The sequence below is a fragment of the Diospyros lotus genome, chromosome 7, assembly GCF_014633365.1.
Source record: "Diospyros lotus cultivar Yz01 chromosome 7, ASM1463336v1, whole genome shotgun sequence".
In the NCBI taxonomy this organism is placed as follows: Eukaryota; Viridiplantae; Streptophyta; class Magnoliopsida; order Ericales; family Ebenaceae; genus Diospyros; species Diospyros lotus.
Window position 1 is genome coordinate 20,084,862 of NC_068344.1, and position 17,233 is coordinate 20,102,094.

Below are 17,233 nucleotides of genomic sequence, written 5' to 3' on the forward strand. Positions count from 1 at the left end.
AATTCTTCTGAATGCTCACTCTCCCCCTGAATGTTAGTTCTGGAATAATAGGGTTGTTTTTTTAGGAAAGTAACATCCATAGAATGATAGAATTTCTTTGTGAGAGGAGAATAACACTTATATCCCTTCTAATTTAGTTGGAGTATAACAAAGGAAGATACATTTGATGACTCTAGGGTCAAATTTATCTAGATTTCGATGAGGAATATGGACAAAAGAAGTACAACCAAACACTTTAAGAGGTATAGATGAGATGAGACGACTAGTAGGATATGCCTTTAGAAAGACTTGACATGGAGTCTGAAATTTGAGAACCCAAGAAGGAATTCGATTAACATCTAACAAATGCATGTTTTTTCTTTTAGCAATCCCTTTTTTTTTAGGGGTATTAGGACAATAACTTTGATGGACTATACCTTCTTCAACTAGGTATGCTTAGAATTAAAATAATCTTTGGCATTATCAATACGGAGAATTTGAATTTTGGCATTGAATTGAGTTTGAACCATAATGTGGAAGTTTTTGAATAATTGACCTACCTCGGACTTTTCTTTCAGGATAAATACCCATGAGAGACGAGTGTGGTCATTGATGAATGAAACAAACCAACTTGCCCCGATTACACTTTTAATTTTAGAAGGTCCCCAAACATCACTGTAAATTAATGAGAAGGGATGAGATTCTTGATAAGTTTGATATGGATTAGAATTGTGAACATGCTTAGATAAATGACAGATTTCACATGAAACATCAATTGAATTTTTATTAAATAAGGATGGAAAGAGTGTTTTGAGATACAAGAGACTAGAATGACCCAAATGATAATGCCACAACATAATTTCACTATTACTAGACCTAAGAGTTGAAAAAGAACATTTCCCATCAACTGTCTACTGAGTTTGTCTTCTAGAGGACTCAGTCACCTTGAACATATAGAGTCCTGAATACAACTCAACACTGCCAATCATCTTTCCCAAATTCAAATCCTGAAAAACACAAAGATTTGGGAAAAATGTAGCAACACAATTCTTTTCCCGAGCAAGCTGACTAATAAATAGTATATTACAATCCAACTTTGGAACCAAGAAAACTAATTCAAGTGTAAGGTTCTTGGAAAGGATAACAAAACTTGCACCAAACACTTTTGATATGGAGCCATTAGCAATACGCACAATGTAATTTTTAGAACGAGATTGGAAATCTTGGATTGGAAATATGTCATTAGTCTATGATCAAAATCTCCAAAATCAACTATCCAAATGCCATTGTTGTCCACCTTTTTAACCTTAAATGCAATCAGAAAATTAGGGTTTGTTCTCTTTATTGTTTTCATGCTGTTTTGAGTTTTCAATTTAACAAAACACTAAAAACTTGTTTACTTTCATATTTTCAAAAACGCATTTTCGAAAACAAGAAAAAAATTTGTAAAGAAAACTCAAAACAACAAAAAGTTGTTAGTGTTTTTAGCAAAAACACTCCCAAAATCTGAAAATGTGGAAAACGATCTTCAGCACTCCTCTCCAACCCGAGCATCCATCTCACAACCTCTCCATGGCAGCAACCTTTCATTCTCTCTCAAGAACACCTCTATAACTCACTAATTTTGTGAAATCCAACCGTCTTATCTTGAATCCGACCGTATTTTCACCATGAAAGTGGCCCCGATCCACAAAGAGGTGTCTTTTAGTCTTATCAACAATTATTTTCAGCACAAATCCATGATATATATGTATGTACACACACGATTTGTGTCTAGCCAGAGGTTTAAGCTTAGATCTATGGAGATTCGGCCGTTGGATCTTGCTGATTTTTGGATATGTTGGTCGATGGGGATAAGGGTATCAAGTGGTTGTCTTTGATCACCGGAAACCACCAGTCACGATGGCCAGTGGTAACTGCCAATCAGATTTATGAAAATCCAACCGTTAAATTTGGCACATTTTTTGTGTATGTTAACCCCCTTGGCTTGGCGTTTCTAATGGTAGGCTCTGATTGTGGGAATCTCTAACCGATAGTGGTCACCAACGATCGCTGGTGGCGGCGATTATGGTTGCTCTAGGCTATTTTGGGGGTTGGCCAAGTTGGCAACGCCCAACTGGTTCATGGGCCAATCCAATGTGTTTGGGGTTGGGTTACCTTGGTTTCCCCTGTTTGAACAATGAACTTCCTGCCATTACTTGGAAGCCAGAGTTTTTATTAGTGGCTTGACTTCTATTAATGGCCATGTCCTTGACAGGTTCCTTGCACTTGCAATTCATTTGTTCATTTCTCTCTATGAACTGGTTGTTGTAAGAGGGGTTTATAGTTCGCAAGTCTTTGTTTGACAAGAGCAAATTTTATTTGAAATCTTGCAAAGAAGATGCTCAATAGCGCAAGTCCTTTGTTCTTGCTCTCTTATCTAGTTTTTTTTTTTTTTTCCAAGTAGAGCGGGGAAGGATACATTGCCTTCGTAAAAAGATGATTAAGTATAATGAATATTGTGAAGAGCATGTTCTACTAAACATGCTTCCCTAGTTATGTTTATGATTGGGAAAACTATATGTTCAAATAATGTGAAACTTCCCATGTTCTGGAGTGTTTCGTTGCATCCAAACAAATAGTTCCAATTGAACAATTGTATTTGGTGATTAATCTCTTTCTTCCCACCCCTTCTCAAAGCATGCCATGACTAGAGTTTTTATCTTTTCAAGAAGGGGTACAAGTAAAAAGGGAAGGTTGCTGCTAAGTGATCTATCAGAGAATATGGTATTTCAAGATATGCCGGAGTCAAGTCAAGATCAAGAAGTCATACATTTTGATGTTAGTCAAATAGCTCAAATGGGATGAGTCAGGGGACAAATTGCTACACAAATGTGGAATGACTACTCAAGGAGTCATACATGATTCTGTGGATTTATTTTATTGTTTAGTGTCCGAACTATGCTTATTTCTGCCATGACAATTTAAACCTGTAATCGTAGTCCACTTGCTACTGAATTGTTTGATGTAATCCTATTTATCATGAACAATCACATTTCTTCATTCTCATTGAGCTTATCTTTAATTTTTATTTCTATATTTCCTATTTTTTGCCAAAGTTAATTTATTTTTTGTTTGAATTTTATTTTTGTAAAGGAAAGAAAAATATTGCAAGATTCACCAACTTCAAAATGTATATATTATTTAATAATATACTAGCATTAAACTATTCCAATTTACTAAATAATCAAATTCATTAAATAAAATATCATAAAATAATTTTTCTCAAAATTCCAAAGTAAAAGCGTTTTCTAGTTTTCTGTTTTGAGAAACAATTTTTCAGAATGACAAAAAGAACGCGTTTTCAACAATCTCAAAACACACTCAAAATACAAAACTGAAAATAAATTCAAACATCAAAACTAAAAAATAAAAACTGAAACACGAAGAGAACACCACCTAACCTTTTTGGGCTACTGTAGCTGTTTTTGATTGCGCAATGGTTGGAGTGATTGATGTCTGTTGAGCTTGGGAAATTAATTGTTAAAGAATTTCCAATTGTTCTTTGCTAAATTAACCATTCGAAATTGCAATAGAACTCTCCTTTGTTGTAGTGTGGTGTCCATGACTTTCTTTCTTAGTTCTTGATTTCCAATCAACGGGTTTGCCATGGATATTCTAGCAAGTATCTCGGGTGTGTCCAACCTTTTTGTAGTCGCCAAGGTCTTCCTTTCTTGGTGTGGTGAGCATCCATTCCCCAACAAAGCATAGCAGAAACGTCAATAATTAGTGGTTGAATTACAATGCCCATTGATAACCTTCTTTCTACTTTCCTCAAGTTGCACTTCTAAGACAACTCCACACAGATTTAGTAGAGGTTTGATAGCCAATATCCGCCCCCAGACTTCATCTAAATTCTTGTTGAGACCCGGCAAAAACTTATAAATTCGCTTCTTCTTATCAATCTTCTTGACTTTCCAGCATCATTTTGACATTCCCATGCTGTTGTCACATACATATCAAGTTGTTGACAATATCTTGTCGGTCGACTAAAATATTAGGTGACGATGAGATCCCCTCAACAGAAATCATGGAGAATTCCTTCAATTTCAAAGGCTTCTACTACATCTTCCGTGTCGGAGTATGTCTCCTTGGCGGCTGTCTAGTAGAGAATAAAGTTTTCACTAACTTCATTCGTCATGGAGTTGATAAGCCATGACATGACCATATTATTCTCTATCTTCCACACCTTGTACATTAGATCATTGATCTTCGATTTAGGGGCAGCACCGGTGAGATAATTATCCTTTCCTTGGCCACAAATGAACATCATGACTGAATGAGACCATTGCAAATAATTATGGTCATTTAGTTTATGTCTGGTAATAAGAAGAATAGAGGAATCAAATCCTCCTGTTGGGGTCAGAACTGAGGGAATTTGAGAGAAACAAGAAACTTCGACAGTGGATCCCATTGCAAATGAAAAACACAAGAGAAACAAGACCCAAATTTTTGGCGGAATAGAAATGGAATCAGGTACAGATTTGAGAATAACAAACCGAAGTTATCAGGTGCAGATTTGTAATGAAATCAATCGCAGATTTGGAATGAACAGATCGGTGCTAGGACTGCTTTGATACCATGTAGTTTTTAACAGAAAAACAACATAGCTTCATTCAAAATTGACAAAGTCATATGTATGGTACAGATGTAACCACTCCATAGGAGTCGTTTATGTCTTAGAAACTGCTCCATAGCAGTCAGTTATGTCTTAGAAACTGTCAAACAAGACAGTTGGAAAAGAAATATATCCTAGGGATAAAATTATAACAAACTGTACACTCGAATAAAATATTTAAAACTGAATAAGTATATATTTTCTACAGATTTCATAGATATATTTTAGCATTTTTGCAAATGGCATACAATTTAAATCAACTACTTTAGGCAAACCAAAAAATGTGAATCAATCCATAAAAAACATAAAACAATCGACGCACAAACAAATTTGTACCCACTTAAGAAGGGCAAGATAAGAACAAGACAAAGTCAAGATGAGGACCAACTGAGGGGAAAGATATCCTCTGGAAATCATTCCATACCATATAGTAGAGGAGTCTGGACAAATACCAAAGAAATAACCCCCAGGTTTTAGCAATGATGCCACATTATGTAAAAGCATCCTTCCTTTCTCTTCAGTTTCAAAACAGAACTGCAAATAGACATTAAAGTATAATTTAACCTTCTTCTTCAAAGGAATGCAAGTGAAGATGAAGAAAACTTAAAGAACCACTTGGAACCTGCAAATGCTGCATACAGCAAACTATGTCAGCCATATTGCCCTTCTCCTGCAAGTATGGTTCTATATCCTCCTGCCAAAAAATATCCACTGTGAAGTCTAGAAGAAAAAATTACAAAAATTCAAATTAAAGCAGACATAACTCCTACTTCTAGTACAAACATGCTTTTTAAAGTAGCCATTTACCAAATTATCCTTTTCTTATACACCTGGCACCTTAAGTTCCCACATTAGTAACACGTAACCATAAAAGATGGGTAACAAAGATTAAAAAGAAACTCTTTTTGAAATATCCATGTAATCATGTTATTATAGCTTGTACAAGAATATTTTTAATACTTCCTGCACATCATGGTTTTCAGCAAAAACTCCTCCAAATGGATGAATAAAGAAACCTAAACTATATATGTATACACATAAATATATATTATAAATTTTAGATAATATATGAAGTTAGAGTAAATAGAAATGCACAATAGAGCTATAATTTCAGTTGACTTAACATAAAACCGAAAATTCTCAATCGGAGAGCTCTCTTTAACATTTTTGTGTCTGTCAGTCCACTTATACTTCCTAAAAGGAACTCACCAATATGACTGCAGATAATCAAAATGGAACCATTTCTGAGAAGTTCTGTATCTTCTAAATTCAACATATGAATAACTATTACATGACATACAGTGCAAATTATGAGCAAGTCCAAGTTTGTTTCCTAAAATAATTTGGCACAATAAAATTTGTTCGTTCACATTTTCTGGGAGTTGAAAGATAACCTAGAAATTTTTAGCGATGTTATTTTCATTCATGACATTTTGTGTCATCTCAATCAGAGAGGGCAGAAGCATATAACATTTCACATAACTTTCAAGTCCACATTAGAGCACTAATCATCAAAAATCTTCAGTACAATAGATACTAATAAGCTAATACTGTATTACATGGAATGTTCCCTCCCTCTTCCTTACAACATGAGTATAGAATATGCATTTCACCCTCACCTTCAAAATGCATTCTATTCATGTGATCAACATCATCACAAGCATTATTCCACCAGGCGGGATTAGCTATATGAATTCTAGCTCTCTAATCATCTCTATCCACGTATCTTCGATAAAACCATTGTATGTCATGTCATTGTCATGAACCTAGGGTTCATGACGGGCTGAAATTGGCATTCGGAGGGATCCAAGAGACTTAGGATTAGGCACAGAAAGTTTAAAGGGATATTTGGACATAAATGGGGGAAGGATGTAGAGAGAAATGAGGGAGAGATAGAAGAACAGAAGAGAGAGGAAGAAGAACGAGAGAGGAAGAATGGTAGAGAGAAGAAATTAGAATTTCAATTCCATAATTTTCAGCATACCCCAACAAACCAATAGCAGTAGCCTTATATAGGCATTACAAGCTCAATAGCGGCCTAGCACATACACCCCATGTGCTTCTAAAATATCTCCTAACTATTATTATAATACTATTACTATATTGCCCTTTAATTATTACTTGGGTCATGACAATTCCCCCCTCCTTGAGAAAGTTCTTGTCCCCAAGAACTTACAACAATTTAGCCATTGCTCCTCAACCAATACCAACTCTCTCTAGCTTGGTTGCTCTTTCTTTTATCATTCCCTTTCTAGGCCGGTTCTTCTTTGTTCTTGAATACTCCTCAGCTGAAACAAAAATGAGAATCAGTGCAATCAAAGTTGCATCTTCCTCCAAGGAGTGGCATACCATTTCCCATGGGTTAGTGATAGCTACCAAATTAAGATAGCTTGTACCCATAGATTGAGGATCCAATATGATGCCAAATCCAGTCAATATATCCTCATCTATTGCTTCCATTGAATTTTGTTGCTTCTGGTCACAGGCAACAGCTGAAACTTGCAGTCCTTCAGCCTTCAATTGATGTTGCTCCTCAACCTCAAAATTTACAGCAACATTGTGGAACATTTTAGGATCAGTTCTACACACCTTCACAACATTGGAAGATATTTCAGCTACAAGTAGGCCATCTTCATAGCAGTTCTCATCATCAATCTGATTTGTAGACTGATTCTCAACACAATTTTTAGCTTCTTTCTCTTGCAAAATTTGGCCTAAACTGATGTCTTTATAACCTCTCTTTGCTTCTTCAGAATCATTAGTTACCCTTGACAAGTTTTCTTCAGTTCCAGCCAATGGTTCTTTAGTCCCAACATGATTTATCACTTGTTTAATAACTGAATTTTCATCCACCTGAGGAGACAAATTTCCAACATGAAGCTTGGTAGCTTGCAAATCTCCATTATCAACTGATCCAGGCCTCCCATCTGGTTTAAAATCATCTGGCAGCTCATCATTTCGGTTGGATGGGGCAGAATATTCACTGCGGTGTTCACCACGCTCCTGGTTCCGCCTTTCCTTCATTTCTGATTCATGCTCCAACTCTTCCATAAAATGATCAATGCTCCTTACTTCCTTGTTTGCTTTTTCTTTCAGTTTCCCCTCCTGCTGCTCCATTTTTAGGAATTCCTCTTTGTTAAAACTTTCGTGATAATCATCAAAGTATTCCGTTGGAAAGTTGTAATAATACTTCTTAATCAATATCATTGCAAACTCTTGTAACTTCTCGCGGAACATTCGACTAAATTCCTTGCACTCTTCATGTATTAGACTTCTTGTTTCCTTGTCAACTTGGGCGATCTCCATCTCTTGTTCCCTGTTGTTGCCAACTGAAAATGCAGCCTCATTCGGCTACAATTGAGACCCCTTTTGTTTCATGTGTGCCCTGCTTCCCATGGTCGACATCTCACGGACATGACACTTGGAAGACCAAGGGATAGGGGTTCTATACATACCGCTCTTCTTCAAACAAGTTAACCAAAATTCCAAACCGAAATTAACCTTTGTTTCCCTTTGCTCACAGCCTCAAGCACCAACAATCAACGAGCTGGATGAGCTGGGAGCATCCACTTCTCACACGGAATCTACGGCTTATGGCTAGTGAGCCCCACCTCACCCACTGCTTCAAGAAGTCGCCCAAACTTAATCCGCCTCAAACAGAATCCCGCCAAGAGCTGGGTCCGCCTCGCCTTCAATTCTGGACTCAATTAAATCAAGCAAAAGGAGTTTGCGGCCAAGGAACTGCTCTCACCTGGTATTTCCGAAATCTGGTAGCAACTACAATGGGTTCAAGAAGTCGCCCAGATCCGCTTCTTACCGTCGGGGTCGAAATCACTGACCTAACAAGCGACAACACCCCATAGAACTCTAGTCGGAATTCTCGATCAAAACTGCAACACCGAGCCTCGCTTACAGGAAGCTTATCGATCTGGTCGGACTAGACTTCCGGTTTGGTTGCAACTCTCTGGGTCGTCTGCTTCACCTGTGACGGAATCACGCTTGCCTTGGACAGAATGGAAATCAGAAGGATCCGTTCGTCAACATCTTGCCTCGCCCATTCCGAATCTATTGCTGGATCTCCTTTGTAAATCACTGTTGGAGATTAATATCTCCAAACATCAACCACCTTCTAGGTCACCAGAGTCACCAGGCCTAATCACCGACCTATCAAGCAGCAACACCAGCAATGCACCAGTCGATCACTCCAGTCGTAACCCTCCTGGCTGTCTGCATCACCACCTTCGACGAACTCCCACACCAATCGTGAATGCTCCTTAGTTCGCGTCGCCTCTGGTGTTGCCCGCGTCGCCAACTTCAGTGGATCTCCGATTCCGAACAAGATTACCGAAGTTAGGGTTGGCAATTTTGGACACGACCCGATTACCCGACACGACACAACACGGAGTTAAGCGGGTTAGGGTTGGGGTTAATCGAGTTCAAGTCATAAACGGGTCAACCCGTTTATGACACGATTATTTTCGTATCTTAGGCGGGTCAACCCGTTTAGACACGTAATGACCCGTTTAATTAAACGTGTTAATGGGTTGACCTAAACACGTTAACACGATTATATACGAAATGACATGTTTAATTAAAAGGGTTAATGGGTTGATCTGAACACGTTAACACGATTATACACGAAATAACACGTTTAAAACTAAATAACACGTTTAACAGGTGACACAGCACAACCCGTTTAAATTAAACGGGTTAAACAAGTTAACAGGTGACATGACACGACATGTTTAGTTAAACGGGTCATGTCGTGTTACACGTTTAATAAACATGTCGTGTTCAGGTTTAAGGAATTTGACACGATTATTAAACGGGTCGTGTTAGGGTTAGCCTGATATGTGTTATATGTGTATCTCAACATGACACGATTACGACCCGCCAACCCGTATTGCCACCCCTAACTAGAGTCTAAGCCGCGAGCCAATCCCCTACTTCTCCTTCAGATCCGAGCCAACACTCCCTTCCTCGTGCATTGGAATCAATTCTGAGATTCAATGGCCATGGATCATAGGCTCAGTTTAGCCTCCAAACAATTGGTTCCAAATCCGCCTAAGCTGCTATCAACGCCTCCAAGAAAATCGAACTCCTCTTCCAGATCACAAGTCGTGACCACCTGTAGCTCAGCTTACCCAATCGCTTCATGTAACTCGACCGGCTCTGCAAACTATCCTCCAAAGTAGCCTCAATCAATTCCAAGGAATGCCTCGCTTGGTGACGATCTGTCCTTGGTTCCTTAGGAATCGAATCAGAATTGCTGGTCGATCGGTTATGTTGAAGCTCCTCAACAGTTCGCCCATATCACTATTTCTGCCTCAATTCCGTCTAGAATAGATTGACATCACAGGCGAGGAACCTGGCTCTGATAGCATTTGTCATGAACTTAGGGTTCATGACGGGCTGAAATTGTCATTCGGAGGGATCCAAGAGACTTACAATTAGGGACAGAAAGTTTAAAGTGATATTTTGACAGAAATGGGGGAAGGATGTAGAGAGAAATAAGGGAGAGATAGAAGAACAGAAGAGAGAGGAAGAAGAACGAGAGAAGAAATTAGAATTTCAATTCCATAATTTTCAGCATACCCCAACAAACCAATAGCAGTAGCCTTATATAGGCATTACAAGCTCAATAGCGGCCTAGCACATGCACCCCATGTGCTTCTAAAATATCTCCTAACTATTATTATAATACTATTACTATATCGCCCTTTAATTACTACTTGGGTCATGACAGTCATGTTTAAGGGTTTTCCACAAATTTTTATGTGGCCTTTGTGCACTTCTACCACAAACTTCTTCCATTCCACTCATTCGCCTCATAGATTGTGTCTATTGGTCTTCTTCTCATTTATCCAAACCATCTTAATTAAGTTTCAAGCATCTTATCTTCAGTAGGCACCATTCTAACCTTATTACAGATCCCACTTCTAATTATGCCTTTTTCTATAGGTCTGTGATATCCTCACTTCAATTATGCTCGTATTATTTGCATGTTGGTACTTAATAGCATAACATTTTGAATCATAAGACAAAAATGGTCTCATAGTTGTCCGACAAAACTTTCTTTTTAAATTTAAAGGGATTTTGTCTTTCATGTGTCTAAACCATCTTAATTATCTGATGACACATTCCTAGTTTGGATTGTTTCATTGATCTCCATATTGGCCCATAACCAAATTGTTGAAGACACTAAGGTAGCCGATCAATTATAGTTGTCTTGATATTGTTTATCATTCTGTATGTTGTGTTTGTAATTGGTTGAGTGTATTATTAGGCTGTGGTTTTGGTTGTAGAGGATTGCTAGCTAGTTATATTTGTAGTTGCGGTAGTCAAGGCTATATATAAGGTAGAATTCTATTGTAATTGTGTTGAGAATTATTCTGATCTTCTCAATCTAAGTTTGGACAAGGTTCTATTTTTCTCTCTTGAGTTTTCTCTCTCGAACTTCCATTTACGTTCTATTACATGGTGTCAGAGCCATCATGACTAGCGTCCATGGCCTCTCGTGATTCAACCTTGTCTGCTTCCTCCTTGTCTTCTACCGCTTTATCGGATTTTGCTTCTGTCGCTAAGGTCTTCAGTTTCATCCCTACGAAACTAGATTCGAATAATTACCTATATTGGAAGGCACAGGTCATAACCACAGTTAGGGCTTTTGATCTGCTACCGTTCCTAAACAAGACAAATCTGCAGCCAAAATATGTTCAATCAGAAGGGAATGAGCCGATTGTCAATCCTGAGTTTCTGAATTGGATGCGATCAGATCAACTTCTGCTAGGGTGGCCATTTTCGACCATAGACAAGGAGGTAATTGGTCAAGTTATACATTGTGAGTCTACAGCAGAGGTATGGCCTACACTTGATAGCTTATTTTCTCGCCAAACAGTTTCTTGTTCATTTCAATTAAAACAGCAACTTAGATCTATTAAGAAAGGTGATATGACTGTGAATGACTATGTTTTACAAGTCAAAACCATTAATCATGCACTGACAGCGATAGGAGAGCCATTAAATGATCAAGATCTATTAATGACGATTCTGCAGAATTAGATGAGGAATATGACACGGTTGTTGGTTTAATTACATATCAAATGGATGAAATTGATCTTGAAAAAGTTCAGTATCTTTTAATGATGCATGAACAGCGATTAGCTACAAAGAATATGAATATGTCTAGTACAGTGCATAAATTTGATTCTACTGCTGCTATGAATGTTAGCTATGCTCCACAACAAGGTCGAAATAACACTATGAATAATGGTAGAGGTGGTTTTCCAAATAGAGGTGGTCGAGAAATGGTTTTAGAGGAGGAAGAGGCAGAGGTCGTTCTTATGGCAGGAAGTTTTATTGTCAATTGTGTGGAAAACCAGGACATCTAGCTGATAGATGTTATCATCGATTTGACAGCAACTTTCAACGACCTTCTTTTGGAAAAGGTGGTAATGAGTCTAATTCTCAGGCATTTGTGGCGTCTAATGAGGCTAATGGAGCTTTCTTGACAGATTTAGGGTTTGCACCTGAGGCTCATCATGGTTTATCCTCTCAGTCTTTGAATGAACAATATCAACCTTCTTCATCCTCCTCTTTTCAGCTCGGAGATACCTCTTGGTGTGTAGACTCTGGTGCTACAAACCATATCACTTCTAGCCTTAATAACCTTTCTCTTCATACTCCTTATGGTGACAGTGACAAAGTAGCAGTAGGAAATGGTAAGACTCTTCCTATTACTAATGTTGGACTTAGTCACATACTTACTCAAACTAATCCTCCATCAGTTCTTTCCTTGTCTCAAGTTCTCATGTTCCATGTATGAAAAAGAATTTAATGAGTGTTTCTCAGCTTACCAATAATCATAATGTCATTGCTGAATTTCACTCTCATTTTTGTTTAATTAAGGACAAAGTTTCGAGCAAGGTACTACTTCGAGGAACTCTTAAAAATGGCCTCTATTAGCTGGATCCAGCATTTGTTCCTGTTGAATCACCAGCTGTTCATCACTCTCCTACTACAGTTTCTTCTACAAAGTCGTCAAGGCCTTCTATTTCATCTGTTTTCTATTTAGAAGGTTGTAATCCTAGTCAGGAAAATTGTAATTGTTGAAGACCCTAGAAGCAGCACTGCAGAATACTTTCAGGAGGTCTAAATTGAAAGGGAATGTTGAAGACACTAAAGCAGTCAATTAGTTGTAGTTGTCTTGATATTGTTTATCATTCTGTATGTTGTGTTTGTAATTGGTTGAGTGTATTATTAGGCTGTGGTTTTGGTTGTAGAGGATTGCTAGCTAGTTATATTTGTAGTTGCGGTAGTCAAGGCTATATATAAGGTAGCCTTTCTATTGTAATTGTGTTGAGAATTATTCTGATCTTCTCAATCTAAGTTTGGACGAGGTTCTATTTTTCTCTCTTGAGTTTTCTCTCTCGAACTTCCATTTACATTCTGTTACAGTAATAAGTCTTGCATGCAAGTCTCTTGTACTGATAAAATTTGTCAACAGTGGTATGCTCGTTTGGATCATCCCTCTTTTTCTATATTGAAACAAATTCTAAATAAAATCAGTATTCCTTGTTCTTCTACTGATTTGTCATTTTGTGATTCATGCAAGTTAGGTAAATTGCATCAATTACCTTTTGCACAATGTCCAATTATAGCAACACATCCCTTGGAGTTAATCTATTCAGATCTCCGAGGGCCTACTCCTATGTTGTCTGTTAAGGGTTATAGGTATTATATTGTCTTTGTTGATGCCTATACTCGTTATACATGGTTGTATCCAATGAAACTCAAGTTTGAAGCGTTATCCATTTTCAAAACCTTTCATAAGTTTGTTGAATTACAATATCAGTTTAAACTCAAAGCTCTTCAAACTGATAATGGTGGAGAGTTTAAAGCCTTTTTACCCTATCTTCATACCTATGGTATTCAATCTCGTTTTTCTTGTCCCTACACACACCAACAAAATGGTGTGGTTGAGAGAAAACATAGGCACATTGCTGAAATGGGACTTACTCTGTTAGCCCATGCTAATATGCCTCTGAAATATTGGGTGGAAGCTTTTCAGACAGCTATCTACATTATCAATTTACTTCCAGCCTCACCACTTCGATTTCTTACTCCCTTTGAGAAATTATATCACAAGCAGCCTAAGTACATGCATTTACAGCCATTTGGTTGTGCTTGTTTTCCTTATCTTCGGCCTTATAGCAAGCACAAGTTTAATTTTCATTCCTCAACGTGTGTATTTCTTGGTTACAGCCATGTTCAAGCTAGGTATAAATGTCTACATTCTTCAAGTAGAATTTATATTACCAGACATGTACTCTTTAATCCTGAGGAGTTTCCATTTCCAAATTTGTTTCCTTCTTCATCCATTACTCCTCAGTTTGTATCCAGTGCAGGCTTATCTACTGCCATTTTGCATTCCTGTTCTTCTTTTTCTTCTTGTCATTCTCCTCTGGTAGCACCGCAACCTGATTCACCTGGTCTCTTAATTTATAGTCCTGTCACTACTATTAGTCCTGATGTTCTTGGTCAGTCTTCTTCTTCTCTTGTTCCACCTATTGTTCCTTCATCTAAAAAGGCTTCAGCACTTCCTACTCATCCTATGATTACTCATGCAAAAGCCAAACAACTTTCTCTCACTTCACCTTATGCCTTAGTGAGTTCTCTAGAGCCCAATTCTGCTCGAGAAGCTCCCTTAGACACAAATTGGACTAAAGCCATGGAGGAAGAGTATTCAGCTTTGCTGAGAAATAAGACTTGGGATCTTGTTCTGTTCCCCTCTGATATGAACCTCATAGGCTGCAAATGGGTTTTTTCGTATTAAATACAATCCTAATGGCTCTCTTCTCAAGTACAAAGCTCGTCTTGTTGCTAAGGGATTTCTCCAAACACCTGGTATAGATTTTGCTGAAACCTTTAGTCCAGTTGTCAAGGCACCAACTATTAGAGTTTTATTTTCGTTGGTTGTTACATATGGTTGGGATATTCAGCAAGTTGATGTGAATAATGCATTTTTAAATGGAGATCTTAATGAGGCAGTGTTCATGGCACAACCTAAGGGGCTTTCTTGATCAGTCACGTCCTTCCTATGTTTATCGGTTGAAGAAATCGCTCTATGGTCTTAAACAAACTCCAAGAGCTTGGTATACTAAACTTCGAACAGCACTTCAAAGCTGGGGATTTGTGAGATCAGTTTCAGATGTATCTCTCTTTATTAAGAGGACATATGAGTTTGTTTTATTTGTGCTTGTTTATGTTGATATCTTAATAACAAGGTAAAACTCTACTGCCTTGCAGGCTTTTATTGGTGATTTAGATAAAAAAATTTGCCCTGAAGACACTTGGTTCAGTCAACTATTTTCTTGGATTTGAGGCTTATAGGGACTTCACTGGTCTTTATCTCACACAGTCCAAATATACCCTAGATTTACTCAAAAAGACTGCTATGGTTGATTGTAAACCTTGTGTTGTTCCTTTAAGTTATGCCACCTCGTTGACTGATGAAGGGGATTTGTTTTCTGATCCATCTCTATATAGGACCATTGTGGGCTCTCTTCAATATCTTACATATACCAGGCCAGACGTTGCATTTGTAGTAAACAAGCTAAGTCAGTTTTTAAGCTATCCTAAGGACCAACATTGGCAAGTTTGTAAGAGATTACTTCGATACCTTAAAGGGACAATTGGCTTAGGTCTGGTGTTCACTCCATCCTCTCCTGATTTGCCTCTTAGTGTTTACACGGATGTTGATCATGCTGGTTGCAAGATCACAAGGAGATCTACTAGTGGCTGGTGTGTTTTTCTTGGGAATAATCTTCTTGTTTGGGGTTCTAAGAAGCAAATGGTGGTTGCAAGGTCGGTTGGAGAGGCTAAATATCGGGCTATTGCCCAAGGGGTTACTGAAATACTATGGTTAAAGTCTCTCTTTCATGAGCTTGATTTTTCATGTTCTAATACTCCTATACTGTGGTGTGATAATTGGGCAGCAAAGTCTATCTCTAAAAATCCAATTTTTCATTCAAGAACTAAACACATAGAGATTGATGTTCATTTTGTTCGAGAAAAGGTTGAATGTGGTGCTGTTGAAATTCATTATGTTCCTACAATGTATCAAGTTGCTGATATTTTTACTAAAGCTCTGCCTAAGGATAGATTTCTATTCTTGTGTGGTAAGCTTGGACTTCAAATGACTCCTGTGTATCAGCATTTACCTGCTGCAGAAGCAGCACTGCAGAATACTTTCAGGAGGTCTAAATTGAAGGGGAATGTTGAAGACCCTAGAAGCAGCACTGCAAAATACTTTCAGGAGGTCTAAATTGAAGGGGAATGTTGAAGACACTAAGGCAGCCAATCAGTTGTAGTTGTCTTGATATTGTTTATCATTCTGTATGTTGTGTTTGTAATTGATTGAGTGTATTATTAGGCTGTGGTTTTGGTTGTAGAGGATTGCTAGCTAGTTATATTTGTAGTTGCAGTAGTCAAGGCTATATATAAGGTAGCCTTTCTATTGTAATTGTGTTGAGAATTATTCTGATCTTCTCAATCTAAGTTTGGACGAGATTCTATTTTTCTCTCTTGAGTTTTCTCCCTCGAACTTCCATTTACGTTCTGTTACACAAATTACATGCACCCATATCAAAATATTTGGTGCTATTTTTGTGAACTTTAAGACCTTCAATATATTATTATTCTAGTACAAACATTTGATTCACTTTTCATTAAAATTATGTATCCCCCAAAAGTAACTGGAAACATTCTGACTGCTCATCCTGTTTCTTTATCTTGAATCTCAAAACTACAATTCCAACCTTCACTTATTTCCCATTTCCAACCAAACGAGGTAGATGACAACCGAGAAAACAACTATCAGAGTGGAACTAGGGAACACCAAGAGAATGAAAGATAAGTACGCAGTTATCACTAGTCTCCTAAAATAGAAGAGACAAATTCCCAACACAATAAACAAAAAGAAAAGACAAATTCCTTAAAATTTTATTAGAATATAATCACTAGAAGTAGAACACTGGAACACAAGATAAGGATGATAGATTCAAAATTATCCTTCATATCCCAAGCAAAATTTATAGATATAACAAGAATATGTTATTTGTCTCTTGCCACCAAAAACAAATGCTAGCCAGAAACATGTTCCATATGCAGAAACTACTACTCTTCTATGGCGAAAACTCATAAGCCTTTCAATAACTAGAATAAATAAGGGAGTCAAGTCTCTTTTCAGATTTGTGTAGATAAAATAAAAAGGAGAAAAACTTTATCTGTATTTACCTAGATTGGATAGTCAAGGACTCTTCTCCTTTTTTCTTTTTCTTTTTTTGTGATAAGCGCGTCACGGACACCCATTTCAATATTTATTATTCTCATAGAATTTGGGCAATAGATGAATTTAATTGGAAACAAGAAGCTTTTGAGTTCAATATCTGTGTTTGTCAAAAGCTTACTAATAAATAATAAAATTACATGGGCAATTGATGCATTCCAATTTCAATTTTAGATAAACATGCTTGACTTTAATGAAAAACTGTAAATCCAATAACTAAGATTTGAGAAAGGAAAGATTCATTCATT

The 17,233-nt window shown here is 37.4% G+C and overlaps 1 protein-coding gene across 2 annotated transcripts in view; it reads right to left on the reverse strand.

Annotated features, from left to right (window-relative positions):
* The window catches only part of LOC127806745 (mRNA cap guanine-N7 methyltransferase 2), a 56,463-nt gene that overhangs the window by 37,408 nt on the left and 1,822 nt on the right, over window positions 1-17,233 (reverse strand). The window contains exons 4-5 of one of the 2 annotated variants that reach the window (XM_052344230.1): window positions 5,259-5,330; window positions 5,089-5,170 (exon numbers count right to left, since the gene is read on the reverse strand). In XM_052344230.1, coding sequence (XP_052200190.1) covers window positions 5,089-5,170; window positions 5,259-5,330 — 154 coding nt within the window. Of the gene's footprint in view, window positions 1-5,060; window positions 5,171-5,258; window positions 5,331-17,233 lie in introns of both variants that reach the window. The other variant, XM_052344229.1, reaches the window with a different exon arrangement.